Source organism: Macrosteles quadrilineatus, unplaced genomic scaffold (assembly GCF_028750875.1).
Source record: "Macrosteles quadrilineatus isolate MER2022 unplaced genomic scaffold, UCM_ALF_1.0 Scaffold_3__2_contigs__length_128488019, whole genome shotgun sequence".
Taxonomy (NCBI): domain Eukaryota; kingdom Metazoa; phylum Arthropoda; class Insecta; order Hemiptera; family Cicadellidae; genus Macrosteles; species Macrosteles quadrilineatus.
In genome coordinates this window covers 60,012,947-60,033,535 of record NW_026542596.1, presented here as the reverse complement: position 1 = coordinate 60,033,535, position 20,589 = coordinate 60,012,947, and the positions used below count along the sequence as shown (strand labels likewise).

Here is a 20,589-nt window from a genome sequence, read left to right as displayed (position 1 = left end):
GCCTGGGTTGGTCGACAGCTCCGACATTGCAAGAGAGCGTCGTCTGCGTAAAGTGACAGGGTCACACGTGGGATTGTCGGCATGTCATTTGTGTAGATTAGGTAAAGGACTGGGCCTAGAACGCTGCCTTGGGGGACTCCTGTAATATCACTAGCTTCCTCATGAGTCCATGTAATCTAACCCCTAAACGGTAGGCTACTTTCACCCCTCAGATGACAGCGGTCAGTATGCTATGGTGACGTGACGTGTTTTCTACTGCTTATAGATCACAAAGTTTCTAAAACAGCTCAATGACAGTGTGAATTTGAAGCAAAAGAGTGTAGATTGAAGAGGTTCTAGAGCCCCACGAAACAATCACTTATCACATCACGCCGCAAGAGCATTCGAAAGTGAACATAGTTAATGATTAACTTAAAATGAACATGTATCTTTCATGTTGAAATACTTTTGTTCATAACTTGATTTTATAACTTTGATTTAATTTGATAACAATAAATAATTTTAATCAAACGACCGATTGACCTGAATGACAGTTTTGCAATGAAACAAATTGATGAAAAAAAAGTCAACACAATTAGAATTAACGCCGAAATACTTTAATTTGTGTGCGTATAATTTCTTATGCTGAACTTAGGATATTTAAATTCGTCTTAATACATCATCTACATGCATTGGGGTTGACACAAATACTTTTGTTGTTAGAAGAAAGGCGTATTTAATTGTATTATTTGATGGTTTTATTTATGTTGTTGTGGAGTACTCACCACGCGGCACACGGCGCGGTGGCCTTAACCTTTCTCCGGGTGGTGTATGGTGTATGGATTGGCGAGGGTGAGGGTGGTGACGTCTCGCGCATGCGTCGCCTTCGCCTACCTCGGCCGGGGCGGGTCAGTCGTGTGTGTGCGTGTGTGTGTGCATGGCGTGGGGCTACTGGAGCGCTACCACGGTGCCGGACAGGGGCAGGTCCCCGGCGAGACGACAGGTCCCTGGACCGCCTGTGTCCAACAGCGCGGGGTCCAGCGGGTCCGCGGACGATGACGACTACATCCCCGCCGCAGTCCCGCCCGCGCCCGCCTCCAGACGGCCTAGTCTCACCGAGGTAGACTTCCCTGGCCCCGGGGGTGCGTTGGCCTTAGTGCTGCGGCCTCCGGGGCTCAACTCTCTACCGCGGGGCCTCGGACCCGCCACGTCCACGACCACTATTCTGCGACACGAGTGCTTCCTACACCAGAGCGCGGCGTTGGTACATCACCATCAGTGCAGGGTACACGACCTGTCGGGCTCTGAGGATGACGAACCTGACCCTGGATATGCTTCAGGTAGAGCATCTTAACTCTCATGCCTAGGCTAGACAGATATCTCTACCCTTTGGCATACCCAACGTCCAATGGGTCCTTTTAGATAAAATATAGAAATCGAGGTGAATTCGTCACTGAAATGTCATAAAATTGAAACTTTGACACAAACTACACCTTGAATAGTAGGCGTTGTGTACGTTCAATCCATAATGTACCACGCAACGTGTGTTCAACGAACCAATTCCACCAGAAAAGAGATAGAAATCTACGTGATTCCTGAAAAAAATTTTACCAAACAACTTAAAATTGAAACCAATAACTACATTCCCCCCCAGATAACCATAGTAATTTTTACATTTTTACCACGTTCGTAAAGTAGTACACGATAAAGAAGACTACTGTCGTGTAAAAATTGCAAATTTTTATTAAAATACCACTGGATTTCCTTCACCTTTTCCATATGGTGTGAAGACATAACCTCTAATTCTGCAATTACCTTAATGCGAGGTGTTACATTTGTGTATATTCTTTCCGTGTTCTTAGTTTTGTAGGGACTACTTGTATAGTGTTTTGTTTTTGCTCTGTCTAATTCCAAAGCATTTATTTGCACTCTGTTGTCTTGCGCTCGCACAAAGAGGACTTGAATCTGGCTACACCCTTGTGATTTCCTCTCACAATATTTTGTTTGTTGCTGTTCAAGGTTGTTAAGTTTAGATCATCAACCATTACTAACTACTAACTACCTGTATTACTAACTAACTGTATCTCAGATGATACCTGAATTCGTCTTTCTATAAAAAAAGTGTTAGGCAATTTTAAAAATAGATTTATATTCCTGACTGGTGTCACTAAAATTCGAACTTGGGTGCAGATAACTTACCCTATTTAAGTTGTAAATTAGTTTTGATACTGCACAGTTTGTAAAACGTTAAAAATACATTTTCTTAAATATTTTGGTTTTGGGAGGAAGAGGTGAAAGATTGGTGTTTTGGGTCCATTGATTCCAAATAAAAACACAATTAGTTCAATACAGATAATCATTTTGAATTTAATTTGGTAAAGGAACTGAGTAATATTAATGAGTGTATTGCAATTTATTAAAGTAATTTTTTTGGATTGGCGATTACAACAGTTTAGATGATTAAAAATAACTTATATAAATTACTAATGCGCTAGTTTTTCTAATTCTAAATTAAATGTGGTAATGGATTAATCTTTTCTTTTTGACGAATACATAGCGTTTACTTGATTAAGTCATTGTAATGTATGCATATATTTATAACCTTTCTTTCTAAAAGTCGTTGTGTATTTTGATCCAAGATTAGGTCAATTATATTCTAATTGTTTTTTTTTTACATCTTTTGTTTATCGTTTTGAGATTTGTAAGTCTTATTTTATCAAATGGTAAAATTACACTCGCTAATTAGTAAATTAGATGCTTAAATTTGTTCATTAGTGAACGGAATTTCCGGAGAGTGTAAATAAAGAGGTGGAGAATCTAGATTGGTGAAACTTCATAAACAATGTATAATATTTAATGGCGCACCTAGTTTAGTGGTTACAACGTGGACCCTCCGGACTGGGGACTTGAGTTCAAATCCTGCCATTAACCAATGGATTTTTGCTACGTAATTCGTCTGCCAGTTCAAATCTCACCCTAATATGTGTCAAACCATTAGATCTTACGGTGCCTTGGAAAACTACCATAACTAAAAGCCATATATACGAATGCTTGATTTAACGTAAAAGACTCGTCTTCCTAAAACAGTCTACAAGATTAATCTTCCTTCTTTGTGTTTCCATTACATGGGATTTTCGTTGTGTGGTGGTGGTATTCACAGCCTAATGAGTCTGGCCCATGCTACACAAGATGTATCGGTAGGTGGACACCTGGCCAGTAATTATTCACTTACTGATGATGCAGATTGTATTGATCCACGGAAGAAGGCCTGCTCCAAACCCACGCTCGCAACACAACTTAAACTTCTCTAGCTGGGTGGCTATCATGTCTCAGTTTGATTGAGAGTTGCTGAAATAAGTAGTTAAGGATATTTTCAATATTTACCTCTCAGAGCTAAATAATTTAACCTACACCCGTTTTTGAAGTAGCCGTTTCAGTTCAGTTCTTAGAATTTGAAAGTATCACACAACAGCATTGTTTACTTACTTAACAGCATAGTTTTACTTAACAACATGAGTAACGGACCAATGAGGTTAAAGGATTGAGAGGGAAGAAGTAAAATTGTAATGATTTGAAATCGACCAATCAGCTGTTCATTCTAATTTAATTGTTGAGTGGTGCAATTAGTGTTTGGTACCTACAATGTTTCGTTGCATCACTGTACTGTCAGTACTCGCGTAAATAGTGTTAATGACACTCGTAGAATTTTTTAAGGCATTCGCCAAGGCTCGTACCTTAAATTTTCAACTCGTATCGTTAACACAATCTTTACGGTATCGTTGCGTAAACTACTACTATAACTCCCCCTCATTTGTATCGACGTGGTTGACGTATTCTGATGGTTGTTACGTCGCTTTACCTAATAGTGTGTAAAATAATTTTGTTAAAAAGATCTTTACTTTTACAATGTTTCATGTGTTTTAAGAGCGGCAATGGCTGTTTGTGCTCTTACACACAAGATACTTCCCACCACAACAATTAACTGATTAACGCACAGATTAATTTTTTAGTTGTAAATAAAATGTTATTTAGGTTATGTTTGCTTTTTTTAGGTTGAGATATTTACTTACCGGATGTTAGGTTTTAGAACGCGAATAGTCAAATCAGCTGTCTGTGAGTGAGAATGGGTAGAGTTGAAATGAGCTATTTTGCGTACTGTTTACAGTTGTGGAAATTTGATGATTTCCACGTAATTGTAGGAAAAGTTATATTTTATTTCTAGCACACTATGTGGGGGTCAATACGTAATGTATGATCCATATAAATCGAATTATACATAGAAGTCAATGGTAAATGGCAGTTTTCAATGTATTCGGAAATATTTGGTTATATTATCTGGTTATATTATATTTGGATGATAAAAGGTGCTCATATTCATAACATGGATTCTTAGAAGGTCTGGTTAACAAAGCTTTGATTCAATTCCTCAGAAAGATTTCTTAAAGCGCGTATCTACGACCCTTTTGTCAAATTTCATGACAATCCAATTTGTACTCTCTGAGTAATCCTTTTTACAAGTGGATTGTTTTATTTATGTGTAATAGTGTTTATTCTTGTTTTCTTATTTAATCAAGAAGTAGTGTGTGCTACTACAGTTTTTTAGTTTAGGTAAGGAAATAAAACCTAGGCTAGTTTTACCGATTACATATTTTTGATAATCATGCGATTAGTTATGACATATTAAAACCTATCGGCTTGTTAAAATTATTTTTTCTGATAACTCCACTGCCTCTGTGTGATGTTAAGTGAAACACATATAAGTTTTATCATGGAAAACATAAACTTTGTAACTTTCTTACTGGTTCTATGGAAATGATCAACGAATTAAACCTCGGGGGCAGAGTCCTAAGATGATCAATGATAATTAGAGGGTTTACATAAGATAACATTCAAATTAAAAAAATAATATTAAAAAATATTTTTCAAAATGCACCAATTCATTAGGGTTGTCACATAAAATTGGCCAGAAAAAGGAAAATTTCAGTTTTCGAAGCGTAAACGGAGGTCAGAGTTAACTGAAGACATTCCTTTTAATAAATATGCTAATTACAGTATATTAATTCAATGGTCATAGATACATTATCTAACTAACTTATTAATAATAACCAGGTTTATAACGAAATAGTTAACGTTTCTGGCCTGTAAATTTTGGCGGTCTGGGGGACCGTTTTGTAGTAATTACGTTGAACGCATATAATTTCATATTTTACCAAGTTAAAATCGTCCATGAACTTTAGTGATAAAAACTAAGATACGTAATCGATTTTAAAATTTTGAACAGTACTTCTGTGTTGTCAGTCTAATAACCTACAAAAACTCTCATACAACATGGTCTGTATGGTGTCCAAAGTTAATGTTATTATTTTTTGAAATGATGCACTTTTTGCAAAGTTTTTTTTAATATTATAATAAAACATACAAAAACACATCGTTGCGGTGAAAGGCTTGTCAAAAGAGTTTCAAAGCTATACACAGTAAACTACATCATGTTAGTGTACATTAAAGAAGGTAAATTAAACAAATCAGAATCCGGTCTGATAGACCCCTCCGTAAATGTGTAATTTTGTCCACCAAGGGTAAAAGAACAGTGAATTAGAACAAGAGCAATAGTTAACGGTTTCGGGCGGAATGTTCATGTGGAAATGCTTTGAAAGCAACCCTCTGTAATTAAATTGTTCTGAGTTCAACCCTTGATTCGACTCTCCAGTATCCTTAAAGCGGGATTTTCTCTAGTTACTGGCATTGCGATATCGATGTAATTGAAATCGGTGTACACAATTAAAGTAGGATAACAATGATGCTCACTGGACATGGAAACCATGTTGAAGTAGGCCTACAATACTTTTTGTAAAACTTGTTTGATTAAACCCGTTTTCCCAAAGTAGGGGAAAATGCTCGTTTGACTTAAAAATAACATGAGGAAAAAATTTATAAACCCCCGCCGCAGCAAACCTGCAGACTAAGCGAATTTCCATTTTCCTGGTTGGATTTCTACAAAAATATTCCCTTAAAATTGTCAGATTTATTTCCTATTTAAATAACATTATTGTTAATGAGTACTTAGGTTTGCTGCTACAGGGAAGGTATTCAGGTGTGATTTTGTATTAAAATGTTAGATTAGTACGAAATAAAAAATTGTCAAATTTGATCAGTTTATTTAATCTCAATAAAAATAACATGGGAATATCAAATTTTACAATATTTTGAATTATCACCGGAACCGTTAGGCTTACAACTACGCTTCAATGATGAATTTTGGAATTATAGTTAAATAAAATACCCCCGCCGCAGCAAACCTGCCGACTAAGCGAATTTCCATTTGTCTGAATTGATTTTCAGTTAAATATATTTTAATAACATTAGGTTTAACGAGTACCTAGGTTTGCTGCTACAAGGAAACTAATAAAGTGTGTTTTTGAGTAAAATATTGATAGCTTAGTACAAAATAAATAAATTGGCCAAGTTGGATCAAAATATATTCATAAACAAGCAAACTACAACATTTGACAATATTCTCCATAAGAATAACATGGGAATTTTAAATTTATAATTTTTTAAATTTTCTCCGTTACTAATAATCGAACAAAAATACTTTTATACACTAAATTATTTGTTTTTTTAAGCTCTTTAAAAAGGTCTAAAGAGAAATCGGGAGATTTTGTCTTTTGAGGGTCAAAAGTGAGGAAAACCAATTTTTACCCCATAAAACCCCCCGTAAAGCCCCGTTCCCATGGTCCGATCTTGCTGGTTCGCGAACTCATTCAAGTTTATCCCGCTTTACACCTTTAAACCAAATTTCATCAAAATCGGACAAAAATTACTCAAGTTATCGCGTTCACGGACGTATATATATATATATATAAGTCTATATATATATATATATATATATATAAATTTGAACGAATGGTGTTTTTGGCCTCTGGGGACATCAAAATGAAAAAGTAAATCGGTCCTGGGTCTAGGTCTTACCATAGATAAAAGGAGTATAGACATATCTATACTCCTTTTATCTATGGTCTTACCGTGCCACCTACGGTAATAGCTACTTCCCTATAGGGAAATTCGCTAAAATGCAACAAGTAAAATATATATGACCCAATAAAATGCAATATGTAAAATGAAAAATAAACAATATTAAAAACATAAGATAAAAGTATAGTTTGTTTTCTTATTTTTATATTAAGTTTTTTTACTAATCTTTGGGCGATGTTTGAATATGTTTTCTAGTATAATTTATTTTCACAATTCTTTCCACGTTGAAGCTGAAATCTGTATGGTTTTAACTGTAATTATGTTTATTTTCAAAGGTATAGGACACATACTTGTAATACACTTAAACCAAGTAAACAAAATGTATAAGGGTAATTTAGTTTTATTTATTTAGTTTAATTAAATAGTACCTGGAGACCGAGCTTTGCTCGGGGAAAATCATTTCCCCACTCTGCGATGCCAGCATTTACTACTTCCTTCACCATTTCCTACGTCATTGTTTCCCTCCCTTCTCATAGCATTTAAGTATTAGAGATGCATTAATCTAACTGACACAAACGGTTCCTACAATCTGCGATGCTAAACTTTACTACTTCCTACGTCGTGGACATGTTGTCATCTCTTTCCATTGCATTTTAGTATTTTAAATACATTAATCTAATTGCCAACAGCATTTCCCACACTCCGCACTGCTAGCATTTACTAATTCCTATGTCTTGGACATCTTTCCATCCCATCTCATAGCATTTCAGTATTTCACTTTCAGATACAGAAATCGAACTGTTACAATTGGTTTCCAGTTCCCAGACTCCACAGTGCTTGCCTTTACTACTTCCTTCACCTCTTCCTACGTCGCGGACCTGTTTCCCTCCCTTCCCATTGCATTTTAAGATTGCAGATACCTTAATCTAATCCTTATAAACAGTTCCCACACTCCGGACTGCTCACCTTGACTACTTCCTTTACCACTGCCCCACTGCCTACGTTTCGGACCTGTTTTCCTACCTTCCCATAGCATTTTAAGATTGTAGATACCTTAATCTAATCGTCGTTAACAGTTCCCACACTCCGGACTACTCGCCTTTACTACTTCCTTCGCCACTTCCTACGCCGCGGACCTATTTCCCTCCCTTCCCATAGCATTTTAAGATTGTGGATACCTTAATCTAATCGTCATAAACAGTTCCCACACTCCGGACCGCTCACCTTTACTGCTTCCATCACGACTTCCTACGTCACGGACCTGTTTCCCTCCCTTCCCATAGCATTTTAGGATAAGAGATACCTTAATCTAATCGTCATAAACAGTTCCCACACTCCGGACTACTCACCTTTACTACTTCCTTCACCGCTTCCTTCGTCACGGACCATGTTTCCCTCCCAGCCCATAGCATTTTAGGATAACAGATACCTTAATCTAATCGTCATTAACAGTTCCCACACTCCGGACTAGTCACCTTTACTACTTCCTTCACCGCTTCCTTTGTCGCGGACCATGTTTCCCTCCCTTCCCATAGCATTTTAGGATAACAGATACCTTAATCTAATCGTCATTAATAGTTCCCACACTCCGGACTACTCGCCTTTACTACTTCCTTCACCACTTTCTACGCCGCGGACCTGCGCCGCTTCCTTCGTCGCGGACCATGTTTCCCTCCCTTCCCATAGCATTTTAGGATAACAGATACCTTAATCTAATCGTCAATAATAGTTCCCACACTCCGGACTACTCGCCTTTACTATTTCCTTCACCACTTCCTACGCCGCGGACCTGTTTACCTCCCTTCCCATAGCATTTTAGGATTGTAGATACCTTAATCTAATCGTCATAAACATTTCCCACACTCCGGACTACTTACCTTTACTACTTCCTTCACCATTTCCTACGTCGCGGACCTGTTTCCCTCCCTTCCCATAGCATTTTAGGATTGTAGATATCTTAATCTAATCGTCATAAACAGTTACCACACTCCGGACTATATTTACCACAAAACTAATAACAACAATTAAACGAAATAATCTACTTGGAATAATTCAGTAAGACCACCAGAAATTATGCGAATCGGTGTATTGTTAATCAACGCCCAATGGTATTCATCGGACTCCTTTTCTTTTGTACTGTCTTTTGTAAATAGGCCATATGTGCATGCGCAAGCTGAGGTGCCCGTGGGTACAGAACGTCACGTTATGTCTTAAAATGTAAACAAAATGACAATAATGGCGGAATGTTTTCTCATAAGGCCCATGTTAAATTTTCAAAAGTTTGCACTCATATTATGGCGAAAATAGATTTTTCCTGGCTATACCACTGGTAAAGAACTTATTTTTGGCACAGAACTTAGTTATTCCGTAAATATAAACGATTATGTTAGGGCCGATTCCCAGACCGAGTGGACAAGTATTCAAACTTTACTCGTATTATATATAGGATTAGCAATTATTAATGTATCAAAACCCATGTATTTTGACGGTTTTTAATTTTCAAAATTCCATATATTTATAAAAAAAAACTTCATTTCCAATTCATTGTCTAAAAATGAAGCGTTCAATCACAGTCCCTAATACAATTAATTTAATGATTATTCCCGTTGTTGTTTAAAAAATAAATTTTAAATTTTACGAAACAATTATCACATTTCCATAAACAAATGAAATTAAGATTACAGTATCTAGAAGAAAGTTAAAAGAAATTGAACTTGTAAGTCTTATAGCGATTTGAAACATTAGATTTTATAAAACAAAAGAACTTGCACTTTGTTTGAAAGACGAAAATAATTGACTGTCTTAGCAGGAACGGTCGTCGGGACAAAACTATATCAGTTCACCCTTTGTCAGAAGCAACTTGCTGGTAATGAGAGTCTGCTTGGTTTGATCTTTGCGTCTTTTGTCAGATAAAGTTTTATTTAGTAAGCTTTATCTATGTACATTCATAATGGCGCTTTCACTTGTGTTAAATTTATCTGTTAAATTGTGAGGCCTGATGTTTTGAACTATGCAAAATTTTATGCAAATGAAAGTACGATAGTATGCACAATAAGTAAATTGTCTGTTTTATGCCAATAAGTTATTACAAATAAGTTTTAAGGTTGGATTCTAGTAACTGATAATTCAACACGTACACATGGAAGTATACATGATTACAATACTTATTTTCTCCATATGTGCAATATATAAAGCATGGGTTGCGATTCGAAGAAAAACGCGTCGAATCCATCGATGTGTAATAACTCTGCATTATTATACATCGGGAGTTATTATACATCGATGGTCGAATCTTAATCACAACAAATTATCACTAACCCTAAACCGTATAGACAACAGTGCTAACGTTCATATCAGCTTAATGACAATGAAATAGGGGAAGCAGGTCTGCCAACGTATGAGCGTCTTTGTATGAAATGAGTGGCTCTATACTTGCAATTTGGATTACGTAAAAAACATTCTGTAGCAGAACACACCCTGTATTCACAAATTTTTGAAGTCTGACCGGGTCTGACCTGTTGGGTAATTCTTAAATAGAATACATACATATAATGAATTTTATGTTGACGAATCATATGTTTTTGTTTAAATGTAGAGTTCATTAATGAAGTATGAAGGTAATAAAGAAACTATGATACTTAAAATGTTGTTATTTTGCCTAATGGATGTTTTTTTTACAGGTAAGAAATCTTCTGCCATTATTTAAATTGGTATGTTAAAAACTTCTTATTATGTACTGTATTTGTTTATTGGAGCTATATCCCGTATAAATGTTAATATTACTACTTAGTTATAAGTAAAAAAGATTATTCAAGTATATTTTATGTTTAAACCCTTTAATTAAAATATTATTTGTTGGTCCTTCGTGCGGGATATTTAAAAAGAATATTCCTTTCACTATTCATAAATTGTCTATCAATCTTTGACCCTCTTACAGAATACGAACTACTTTCTCAACAACGTAACACGATAACATATTGTTATTGATATTCTCTTTACTGTGGCACCGCCAAAAATTGAGTAAAATACCAAACAACGTTTTTACAAATAACTGAAACCCAACATATATTTACGTATACATTTTTAAAATAACATGTAAAATATTAACTTTAAAAACATTCGATTCAGAACCAAGAAAACTGTAAGAATAATTGCGTAAATAAAATTGTGAATAGATTCTCGGTGAATTTGAACAGATTGATAAGTAAACCAGAAATGCATTTGACCTGTTTATCGACCAATAAATGCAGTTTTGCAATAAAGCGCAGAACTAAAGCACTCAGCAAGGCTTTCAGAGTTCCCAAAAGACCTGGATTGTATCCCTTGGGCAGTTTATTGTTTACCTCCAAGAACGAATGAAACTTCCTGAAGCATCTTCATTACTTTTTCAGACAGCCCTGTTTTATCCTACAACGATTTTATAGATTCACGTCGAGTTTTTATTAGGTTTTGTAGGTGTTATTTGATTTTGTATGATTGTCTACTCATATATTAAACAAACAGGTTCGTCTTGTGAAATAATCTATTAATTGTTTGTTAAACTATCTGAAATTGTATACGAATGGATTAAAATATCCAAATTATTTTATTAACGAATTCCCTCTGAAACAAAATTTTCCCGTTTTTGTGTCAAACCTGCTTCGAAGACGTGTTATGACTAAATATAAGCGTTATGTTAATCTGAACCATAAACAAATTATTTGGTGTTTTATTAAAAACAATTAATGCATGCAAAATCATACATGCTTCACTGTCCTCGTAGTTGATGGTTAATATTTTAAGTAAAACATGCATGTTTTTAGCGAATTTCCCTATAGGAAAGTAGCTATGGCACGGTAAGATCTAGGCCCGGGACCGGTTTACTTTTTCATTTTGATGTCCCCTGAGGCCAAAAACACCATTCGTTCAAATATTCGAAATTTATATATACGTCGAAAATATATATGTATACATCCGTGGACGTTGTAACTTGAGTAATTTTTGTCCGATTTCGATGAAATTTGGTTTCAAGGTGTAAGGCAGGGTAAACTTCAATGAGTTCGCGTACCAGCATGGTCGGACCATAGGAACGGGATTTTACGGAAGGTTTTATGGGAAAAATGTTTTTTCTAATTTTTGACCCTCAAAACACAAAATTTCCCAATTTTTTTCTAGACCTTTTTAAAGAGCTTAAAAAACCAAATAATTTCTATATCAAAATGTTTTTGTACGGTTATTGGTAACAGAGAAAATCCAAAATATTGTATATTAAAAACTCCTATGTTATTCTTATGGAGAATATTTAAACATTTTGTAGTTTTCTTGTTTATGGATATATTTCGGTCAAACTTGGCAAATTTATTTATATTATACTAAACTATTTTACTATAAAATAAACTTTATTAGTTTCCTTGTAGCAGCAAACCTAGGTACTCGTTAAACCTAATGTTATTTAAATAGATTTAATTGAAAATTAATTCAGACAAATGGAAATTCGCTAAGTCGGCAGGTTTGCTGCGGCGGGGGTATTTTAATACAGATTCATGTTAAAAGGAACCATTAACGTTGGCACTGGAACAATAAAGTTAAGAACATTAGCGTTTGTACAAAGGGTCGGCAGCGGGAACACTATAAACCTGAGTTTTTACTTGCGTCTTTTTACAACACAGTCTTCTTTAATACTAAACTTCTAAGATGTCTGCGGGTTCAAAACTCATTGCAGACAACAAAGTAAAAATGTATACAGGGTGTGCCAGCTGTCTTATTCGAAAGTTATAGGTAAGAGATATAAAAAATGTAAATTGTAACTGCCTTGGATATTTTTATTAAAAACAATTTGGTCAAGGTATAAAAAATAATCTTAGCCACAATTTTTCTAATATTGCTGCCAACTTTGATTTTTCTTATGGAAGACACTATATTTCATGATCTTCTAGAAAGTAAATGCAATTTAAAAACGTTTTTATTTTTGGATTTTTTTCTCTAAAGCTACTCGTTAAGGAGTTGCACCGTGTTAAAACTAAGGAAAAATGACTTGCGGTGTACATTCTGCGTCATGTAGCTCTTAAACAAGTAAGTTTGGAGAGTAAATGCTAAGAGTAAATAACTCTTAAAATTGCATCTACCTTCTAACAAAAACATAAAATACATAACAAATATCGATTCTATTGTTATAAAAATGGCCACCAGTTTCCAAAGTGGTAGCATATTGGAAAATAGGAAAACTGTGTATTTTATGAAAACTTTCGAATAAAACAGCCGGCACACTTATATCAATCACCCTGTATAGGGCTTTTAAGCTTAAACTGTCGTTTCCAGATACTATTGCAAAAAGTAAAGTAGTATATTTTTTGCAAAGATTTTAAGATAAAATCTATCTTTTTTACTGACAAATTTTAAGATAAATTTCGATATCGGGACGTGAACTTTCCTAATCACTGCCTCGGTTTTACTGGTCGTCATCCTCGGTTGCCACAGACTGAGTCCCCAATGAAAAAAGTATAAAATTCATCCTCAAAAATCTGGGGTTTCCACCAGATGCATTTGTCTAAAATTTGTAATTTTAAAGCCCGATAAATTTCAGAAGCAATTTTTATTGCTACTAAACATCATTTTTATAGAGATGTCATTTATTAAATTTTTCTTAAAAAGTAAACCTACAATCGAGTAATACATTAAATTGAGACAGCAACAATGGGGAAATCAGTGGGTTCCAAAGCAAATTATTTATGTCATTGTGTAAACATTTTGATATTATGACATGAATACATGCAAAAACATGGTTCATATAATGAAATTGTGATATGACCTGAATTACATGTTCTGCGCATTAATTCGTGTTGGAATCGTGTTAAAATGCTACTAGTTAATTTTAAATGAATGGAAGTTTATGGTGTCTCAGCAGGCAACTTATTCGTGGTAACACGGGTTGATATGTGAAGCAATTGTTCAGTGTTATTAATTTTCTTACAAGCTCGTTAAAGCTTAATAAATTAAATGTATAGACCCGCATTTATTATGTGAATAAATACATTTTAATTTTAATTATTTTGTAAACCTGATTGCCCTCGACAGCGTCATACTTAGTTTTATAGAAATAAACAATTGAAACATTTGCAGAACTATTAACTTTTTTCCCTAAAGTTGCCTGACAAAGAGGGCTTCCTTGCACTGATTATAGTACAGAAAGTTGCTAATTGATGTTTACTTAATTTTGCCGCACTCTTTTAATTGTCGCACTCTAGTATTCCAACCATCCGTGGCCGCTTTGAAATAGGTTGGCAACACTGATACTACGACTACGTTCAGCTGATGCAGTGTTTCTCATTTCGTTCAAAGCTTGGATTTAACCTAACCTAAAAACGTGTTTAGTGTTTGAAAGACTAATTATTTATATGTTTTATAGTAACTGTTGGAACTGTAACTGTGTAACACAAGCACAAATTGCCTTTGCTGCACTCGAGAAACTTTCCACACTCGTGCGTAAACATTTCTCTCATGTCAGCTCATGTGCAGCAAAGTGCCACTTTGCACACTAGTTACACAAATTACTATTTAACGTTGTTAGAGTTTTTATGGAATCACTGAGAATAGAAACACACAGTATAGACTGTTATTACTCGATCAATTAGTAAATTCAAGTTATAAAATACCAACGGAACCTGCGATGACACAAAAAGCCCCCAGTGGCTCAGGTACATTTTATGGCTCATTAAAGCTTCAATTACTCACAGTAATAAAGTATACATTTTAGTCATTGTTTATTATTTTGTATGGGTCATTCTCAGTGTATATAATTGCACAATTCGGAGAGAGATATATTTTTTACATTAACTGATAATTTTAAAATTTTAAACACAGTTTCCATATTGATAGTTCCAACGCCTATGTTTGTTTCACAATTTATCTATTTTTTAAGTAGTGGATTTATCTACTGGCAGACGTGTATGTTAGTTTTCATCAAGGTTTTTAGTTATAGATTTTATAGTTTTCGATTTTTTTTATTATGATTTTCTTAAGTTGAACATTATAACCTGTCCCATGAGCAATTATAATGCACAATTGGGCACATTAAGTATTTTATTTTTCAAACGACAGTTCAAGTTTTGAATTTTGAACATAGGAAACCTCGTTTTGTCCTTTTTTAATGGCTTCGTTCCAACCTTTCAAATATGGTTTAGTAAACTTACCATCATTACAAATACTTGATTTATTTTTAACTGAGAAAAGGCCTTTAGAATACAGTTGGATGAAACATCTCAACAGCGTTGATTAAATTATATATTTTTAGCTGTTGAAAAATTATTTCCATCATTATATCTTGCATGGTATGATCTACTACACTACCACTAAACACGATTTAATTAGCTATTTAAAATTAACTCCTGCATTGAGTCCAAAAAAGAGGTATTTTTATTTTCGACCTACGTTTGAGTGACGTTACAATGCAAATAGGCTTTGCGAGAGTCTGTCCTATATCGAGTCCGGGTTTGTAGCAGTAGCTGTGTGTAAGATAGCAACTACCTCAAACTTTCGACAATCCAGGTATTGTTTGGCTTGCAGAGCTGCTAAACGGCTTGCCACCCCAACTATTTGCCTTCGTCACCCTCAACCGCCCTCAACCCTCACTCTGCAATACTTGGGAAAATTCGTGGCTGAAATGGATATTCAGAGAAACATTTTGTTAGAATTTTATTTAGAAGTGTGTTAATTTTTGCGTATAGATTAGAATTTTGGAGTTGTGTGTAATGGTTATCTAATGACTTATGCTTTGTGAGTGGAAAAACGGCTAAAATTAAAATGAGGAAGATTGGAATTAGGTTTAACATATGTATAAGACGCGGAAAAAAGGTATTACTTCAATCGAATTCTTTCAACTAAATCTAATTTTAAAATTTTAATACAAATATTTTATTAGTATTTTGTGCTAAAATATGTTGCTTAACTCTAAGACTGAAAATTAAACATGTTTCTGTAAGATCCAACTCACATTTAATATTACTATATTAAATATTTAAAAATTATACATAATTAAAAAGATTAATATGTACAAAAGATTTAAACAGGGAGTGTAACACCCTCTAACTAAATCATTTCGCAGGAAACTTTTGTATGTATCTTTTTCATCAATAAATTAATTGATCTAGCCTACTAATAATTTTGCTTTGAACGTAGTTAACTTATAAATTTGAAATAAACACTTCACCAATATTTCTGAAATTTTGACAAATTTCAGAAATATTGGTGAAGTTTTTATTTCAAATTTATACTAATTCCAATATTACCAGTTCTTCTTGAAGATAAGTTAACTTCTTTCTTATTCATCAATAATTGAGGTTTGAAATTTAAAGTCGAATTCGGGGTTACTGTATTTTGTATTTTTATATACAACAGATTATTATAAGAAAATTAAAGATTAGTTTTGGCAATTTAATTATAAAAACCCAACGTTTTTTTTTTAAATAACGTGGTGTATTAAAAAAATGAGTCAACCTAAACCAATTAAGTTAAACAGAGTTTTTTTACCGTTTTATATAGGTAAATTGAATCCATAAATGATTATTATAATTTTATTGCTCTCAGGGTCTGTTTCATAAATGATTTGGTTTCGTCTGTTCTGGGTTATTTTTACGTACGTAAGGTGAATATTAATTTGTAAATTTCTCCTAAAGGAGCGTTGTAATAAAAAAAATGTCTGCAAACAATATAGGCCTAGTCTATCTAAGACAGGAAACAACCTTGAAAACAATTTTCATATTTTTGTATTATCAATTAAAAACAATTCACTTAGGATTTTACTGAATTTTCAAAAGAATCTGTTCCATACATTCTTAGGTTTTTACAAGTACAGTTTCATTTTGACATGATCGAAATACATTTAAGGTATTTCAGAACAATTTAGATACAAAACATGTGTAAAATGTGAGGTAATGTAATACAGTAAAGACAGTCAGGTTGGGACAATAGCTCGGAAACAATATTAATGACTCTTTGCACATTTCCACCAACAATTACGTAACAGCTTTATGCACTTAGTATGGGACGAATAAAGATAACTACAGTCTTCCTACATGGTGTGTGTGATAATGTCGCAACTAACCATGCGTAGTAATTAGTGGTTTTGTTAGAAGTGAAAAAGTAGTTGGATTTTAACTTCATTTAATTTTATATGAAACACATTACTATTAACGTATTTGTTCGTAAACATATTTTTTGTTTTAACATTTTTAATTGATATGATTGGTTAAACTATCGAATTATTGTATAGCTCTTTGTGGAGACAAGTCTCCATAACGGAGAAGCTACTTTTGTTTTATAAAACTGTCCTTTTTTGTTTTCTAGACAGTTTTGCGCAAAGTGATTTTCAAACCACCGGAAATAACGGCAGGAGAGGAATCGATACAGAGTTAAAGATCATAGGTTCAATGCGAAATATTTTTTCTTTTAGTAGTTAAACCAGTTTGGGAGTGAGCTAGTCTAGTGGTAGAGCTCGTGACTTCGGTCCACGAGGTCCCTGGTTCAATTCCCGCAAATCACCAATATATGTCAGTGATAATGCCGCAACCTCTTGGTCTAACCTGAAGTAATTTGAAACCCAATCTAGTGCCAGGGACCTTTCAAACTGTAAAAATTAGTTAATTGCAGGAATCGAACCTGAGTCCCTCGGGCAGGATCTTGTGCTTAGAGTAGATAGCACCTTCTCTGTATGGGTTTCATAGACTCAATAGTGAAACACATAATTTGATAGTCAAGTTTTAATGTACAACCAGCGCCATCGAATTACTATTTTTTCCAACTGCTTGACCTAGTTGTGTTTTTAATCGATCCGAAACTTTAAGTTTGGGTACTCGCCAAGTTCTAAAGCTAGATTGTATTGACATAACAATATTTTAAGCTTATTAAATCGTGTATGAATGGAAACACGCAATTCAGTCCACCATTCAACTGAAGACAGTCCAATCATCATCAGACCCAATAGACGAATTTCCTATTGGGTTTGGTGTATCATTGGAGTTTCCAATCGAGATCCATTACCACTTACTATGTTTATTACCTTTTATATGTTTATCGTAAAAAAATTTAAAATAATTTAATAAAGGTAACTATGTCTGATTTTTCTAATATAAATAATGTCTTGTGAGCTAACACTATAAGTGTAAATATATGTTTTAAGTTTTATTAGACGTATTTTTTAATTACTTTTCGTAAATTTAACAACACAATGCTGGTCAAGAATTCATTTAAAATCTAATGTCAATGTATGTTATTCAGATGTCAGTCTCCGTAATTAATTATTGTGACAATTTAATTCTGTTTACTAAACTATATTCTTTACAATACCCAATACATAGTGCAATCATACCTAACTGATGCCTTGACTTTGTATTTTTGAAATGCTCCAGTAGTAATTTACTATTTATAAAATATCCTTATTTAAATTAATTCGTCTAGTACAATATTGTAGCTGGTCACCATCTGTCTCTACACTCCAATATTTTGTTGGAAATTGCATCTTATTGCAACGGCAGTGACTTTGGTGATCAAAGTTATAAAAATGATTATAATTTCAGATAACATGATATCGATATCAGATCGTGCCGCATTCGCCGTAAACATGTTCGACCTACCTCATTTACATAATTACTTTGCCCACAACCCAAACATAAAAAGTAATTAGAATTTCCGAACCCCTGGAACTCATTACAATAGCTTATTACCATGCTTTCCGGCAAGTTTCACATTTAATCATATTTTAAAATTCCACATCATAATGTGTACTGTATTTTTAGAGGCTAATGGTTAATACATTTTGTGTATTATATGGACACAATAATTTCTATGATTAAAAAACTTTGTTCACCAATTTTCATAATTTTTTTTAAACATGTCACTCAAACTCAAGCTTTCTATCGACTGCACTCTCAGTTTAATTTCTCTATCAATATTTAGTTCCCATACCAAACTAATTTTTGAATCCCAGTTATTTAAGAATATTATTGGAATTAGATACTATTTTCCCAAAATGTGTATATGATTAAATCAGTCAGAACATTATTTGAACAAGAATCATTTGCTAATGAAATTTATCATTTGTACTCGTAGCTAAATTTTATTGGTTAAGGATAATAATCGATTTAAAATAGTCTATACTTATTATTTGTAACACCCTAAGCAATCTTCTGTACTTTAACAGAAAAAGAACCTTTTCACCTGACAAGTGGGCTTCCTTGCACTGGATGAATACAGTACAGAAAGTTGCTAATTGCTGCATTTACTTACTTTTACCGCACTCTTTTTTTCCGCACTCCAGTATTCCAACCAAATAACACAAAACATTGTGCTTTTATTAGGCCCGTAATACGCTTTAAAATAGGTTGGCAACACTACTACGACTACGATCAGCTGGTCCAGCGTATCCCATTTCGTCCAACGCTTGGATTTAACCTAACCTAAAAACGTGCTGTATAGTGTTTGAAAGACTTTTTATATGCTTTATAGTAACTGTAGGAAAAATATAATGTGTAACGCGTGTGCAAGGGAAACCGTACACTCGCCTACGGCTCGTGCGTAAACATTTCTCCCGTGTGCAGCAAAGTGCAACTTCGCACACTAGTTACACAATAGTGATTTTTCTACAGTCACCCGATAAAGTTGGCTTCCTTGTACTGTTTATAGTACAGAAAGCTGCTAATTGCTGCATATTTATACTTTGTCGTACGGTTTATACTTTGTCGTACGGTTTATACTTTTTCGTACGGTTTATACTTTGTCGCACATCAGGATTCCAATGAAACAACACAAAACAGCGTGGTTCTGTTATGCACGTAATCCGTGTACGCTTGGAAATAGGTTGGCAACACTTTAAGATAATAATACCATGAGCTGCTGATTGACTATTATAATTACGATTTAACCTGTCATTTCGTGTTTATAGTTTATGTTCTCTTTTAGGTATTTCTGAACTTTCTAGTCTTTTCTTTTAAACGTTCTTAAAATATTCCTACGATCTTAATAAACAAGAAAATACCTTTAAAGCATTTTTTTAGGCGCGGAAACTACTGCAAATCACAAAAATACACGGAACTATTTTCTCAAGTCGCGGAACATATTGCTTGATTTGAGGAAGAAATAGCGGAGTGATACGGACCGGGGACTACTTTCTCTAGGGCACCTATTTGTGTTGCCAGCTGGACGTAAAAACGTGTTGTATAGTGTTTGAAAGACTAATTATTTATATGCTTTATAGTGACTGTAGGAAAAATATAATGTGTAACACGAGTGCAAAAGGCCTTTGCTGCACTCGAGATCATTCCGTTGTAAACGTTGCTCTCCTGTGCAGCAAAGTGCCACTTTGCACACCAGTTACACAAACGACTTTTTCCTAATCAAAGTAATACTGATGTGTGTACTTCTCACATTGTTTAGCCTCAGTTTTTATCCTACTGCTGCTCAGATGGCTGTATATTGTCATCTCGCAGCCCCTCCCACCACTAAGTGCATAAAGCTGTTACGTAATTGTGGTTGGTGGAAATGTGCAAAGAGTCATTAATATTGTTTCCAAGCTATTGTTCTGAGCTGACAGTGGTTTTGCTTCTGCCACTGCCGTCTTGACAATGCTGTTACATTACATTTGCAACTGTGTCGCCTCTGGTATTAGAT

General features: G+C 34.3%; 1 protein-coding gene across 1 annotated transcript in view; it reads left to right on the top strand.

The window, feature by feature from the left end:
• Positions 1 to 817: 817 nt before the first annotated feature.
• The window catches only part of LOC128988325 (atypical protein kinase C-like), a 195,947-nt gene continuing 176,175 nt past the window's right edge, over positions 818 to 20,589 (top strand). The window contains exon 1 of the mRNA XM_054409510.1: positions 818 to 1,319. Coding sequence (XP_054265485.1) covers positions 917 to 1,319 — 403 coding nt within the window. The 5' untranslated portion in view covers positions 818 to 916. The remainder of the gene's footprint in view (positions 1,320 to 20,589) is intronic.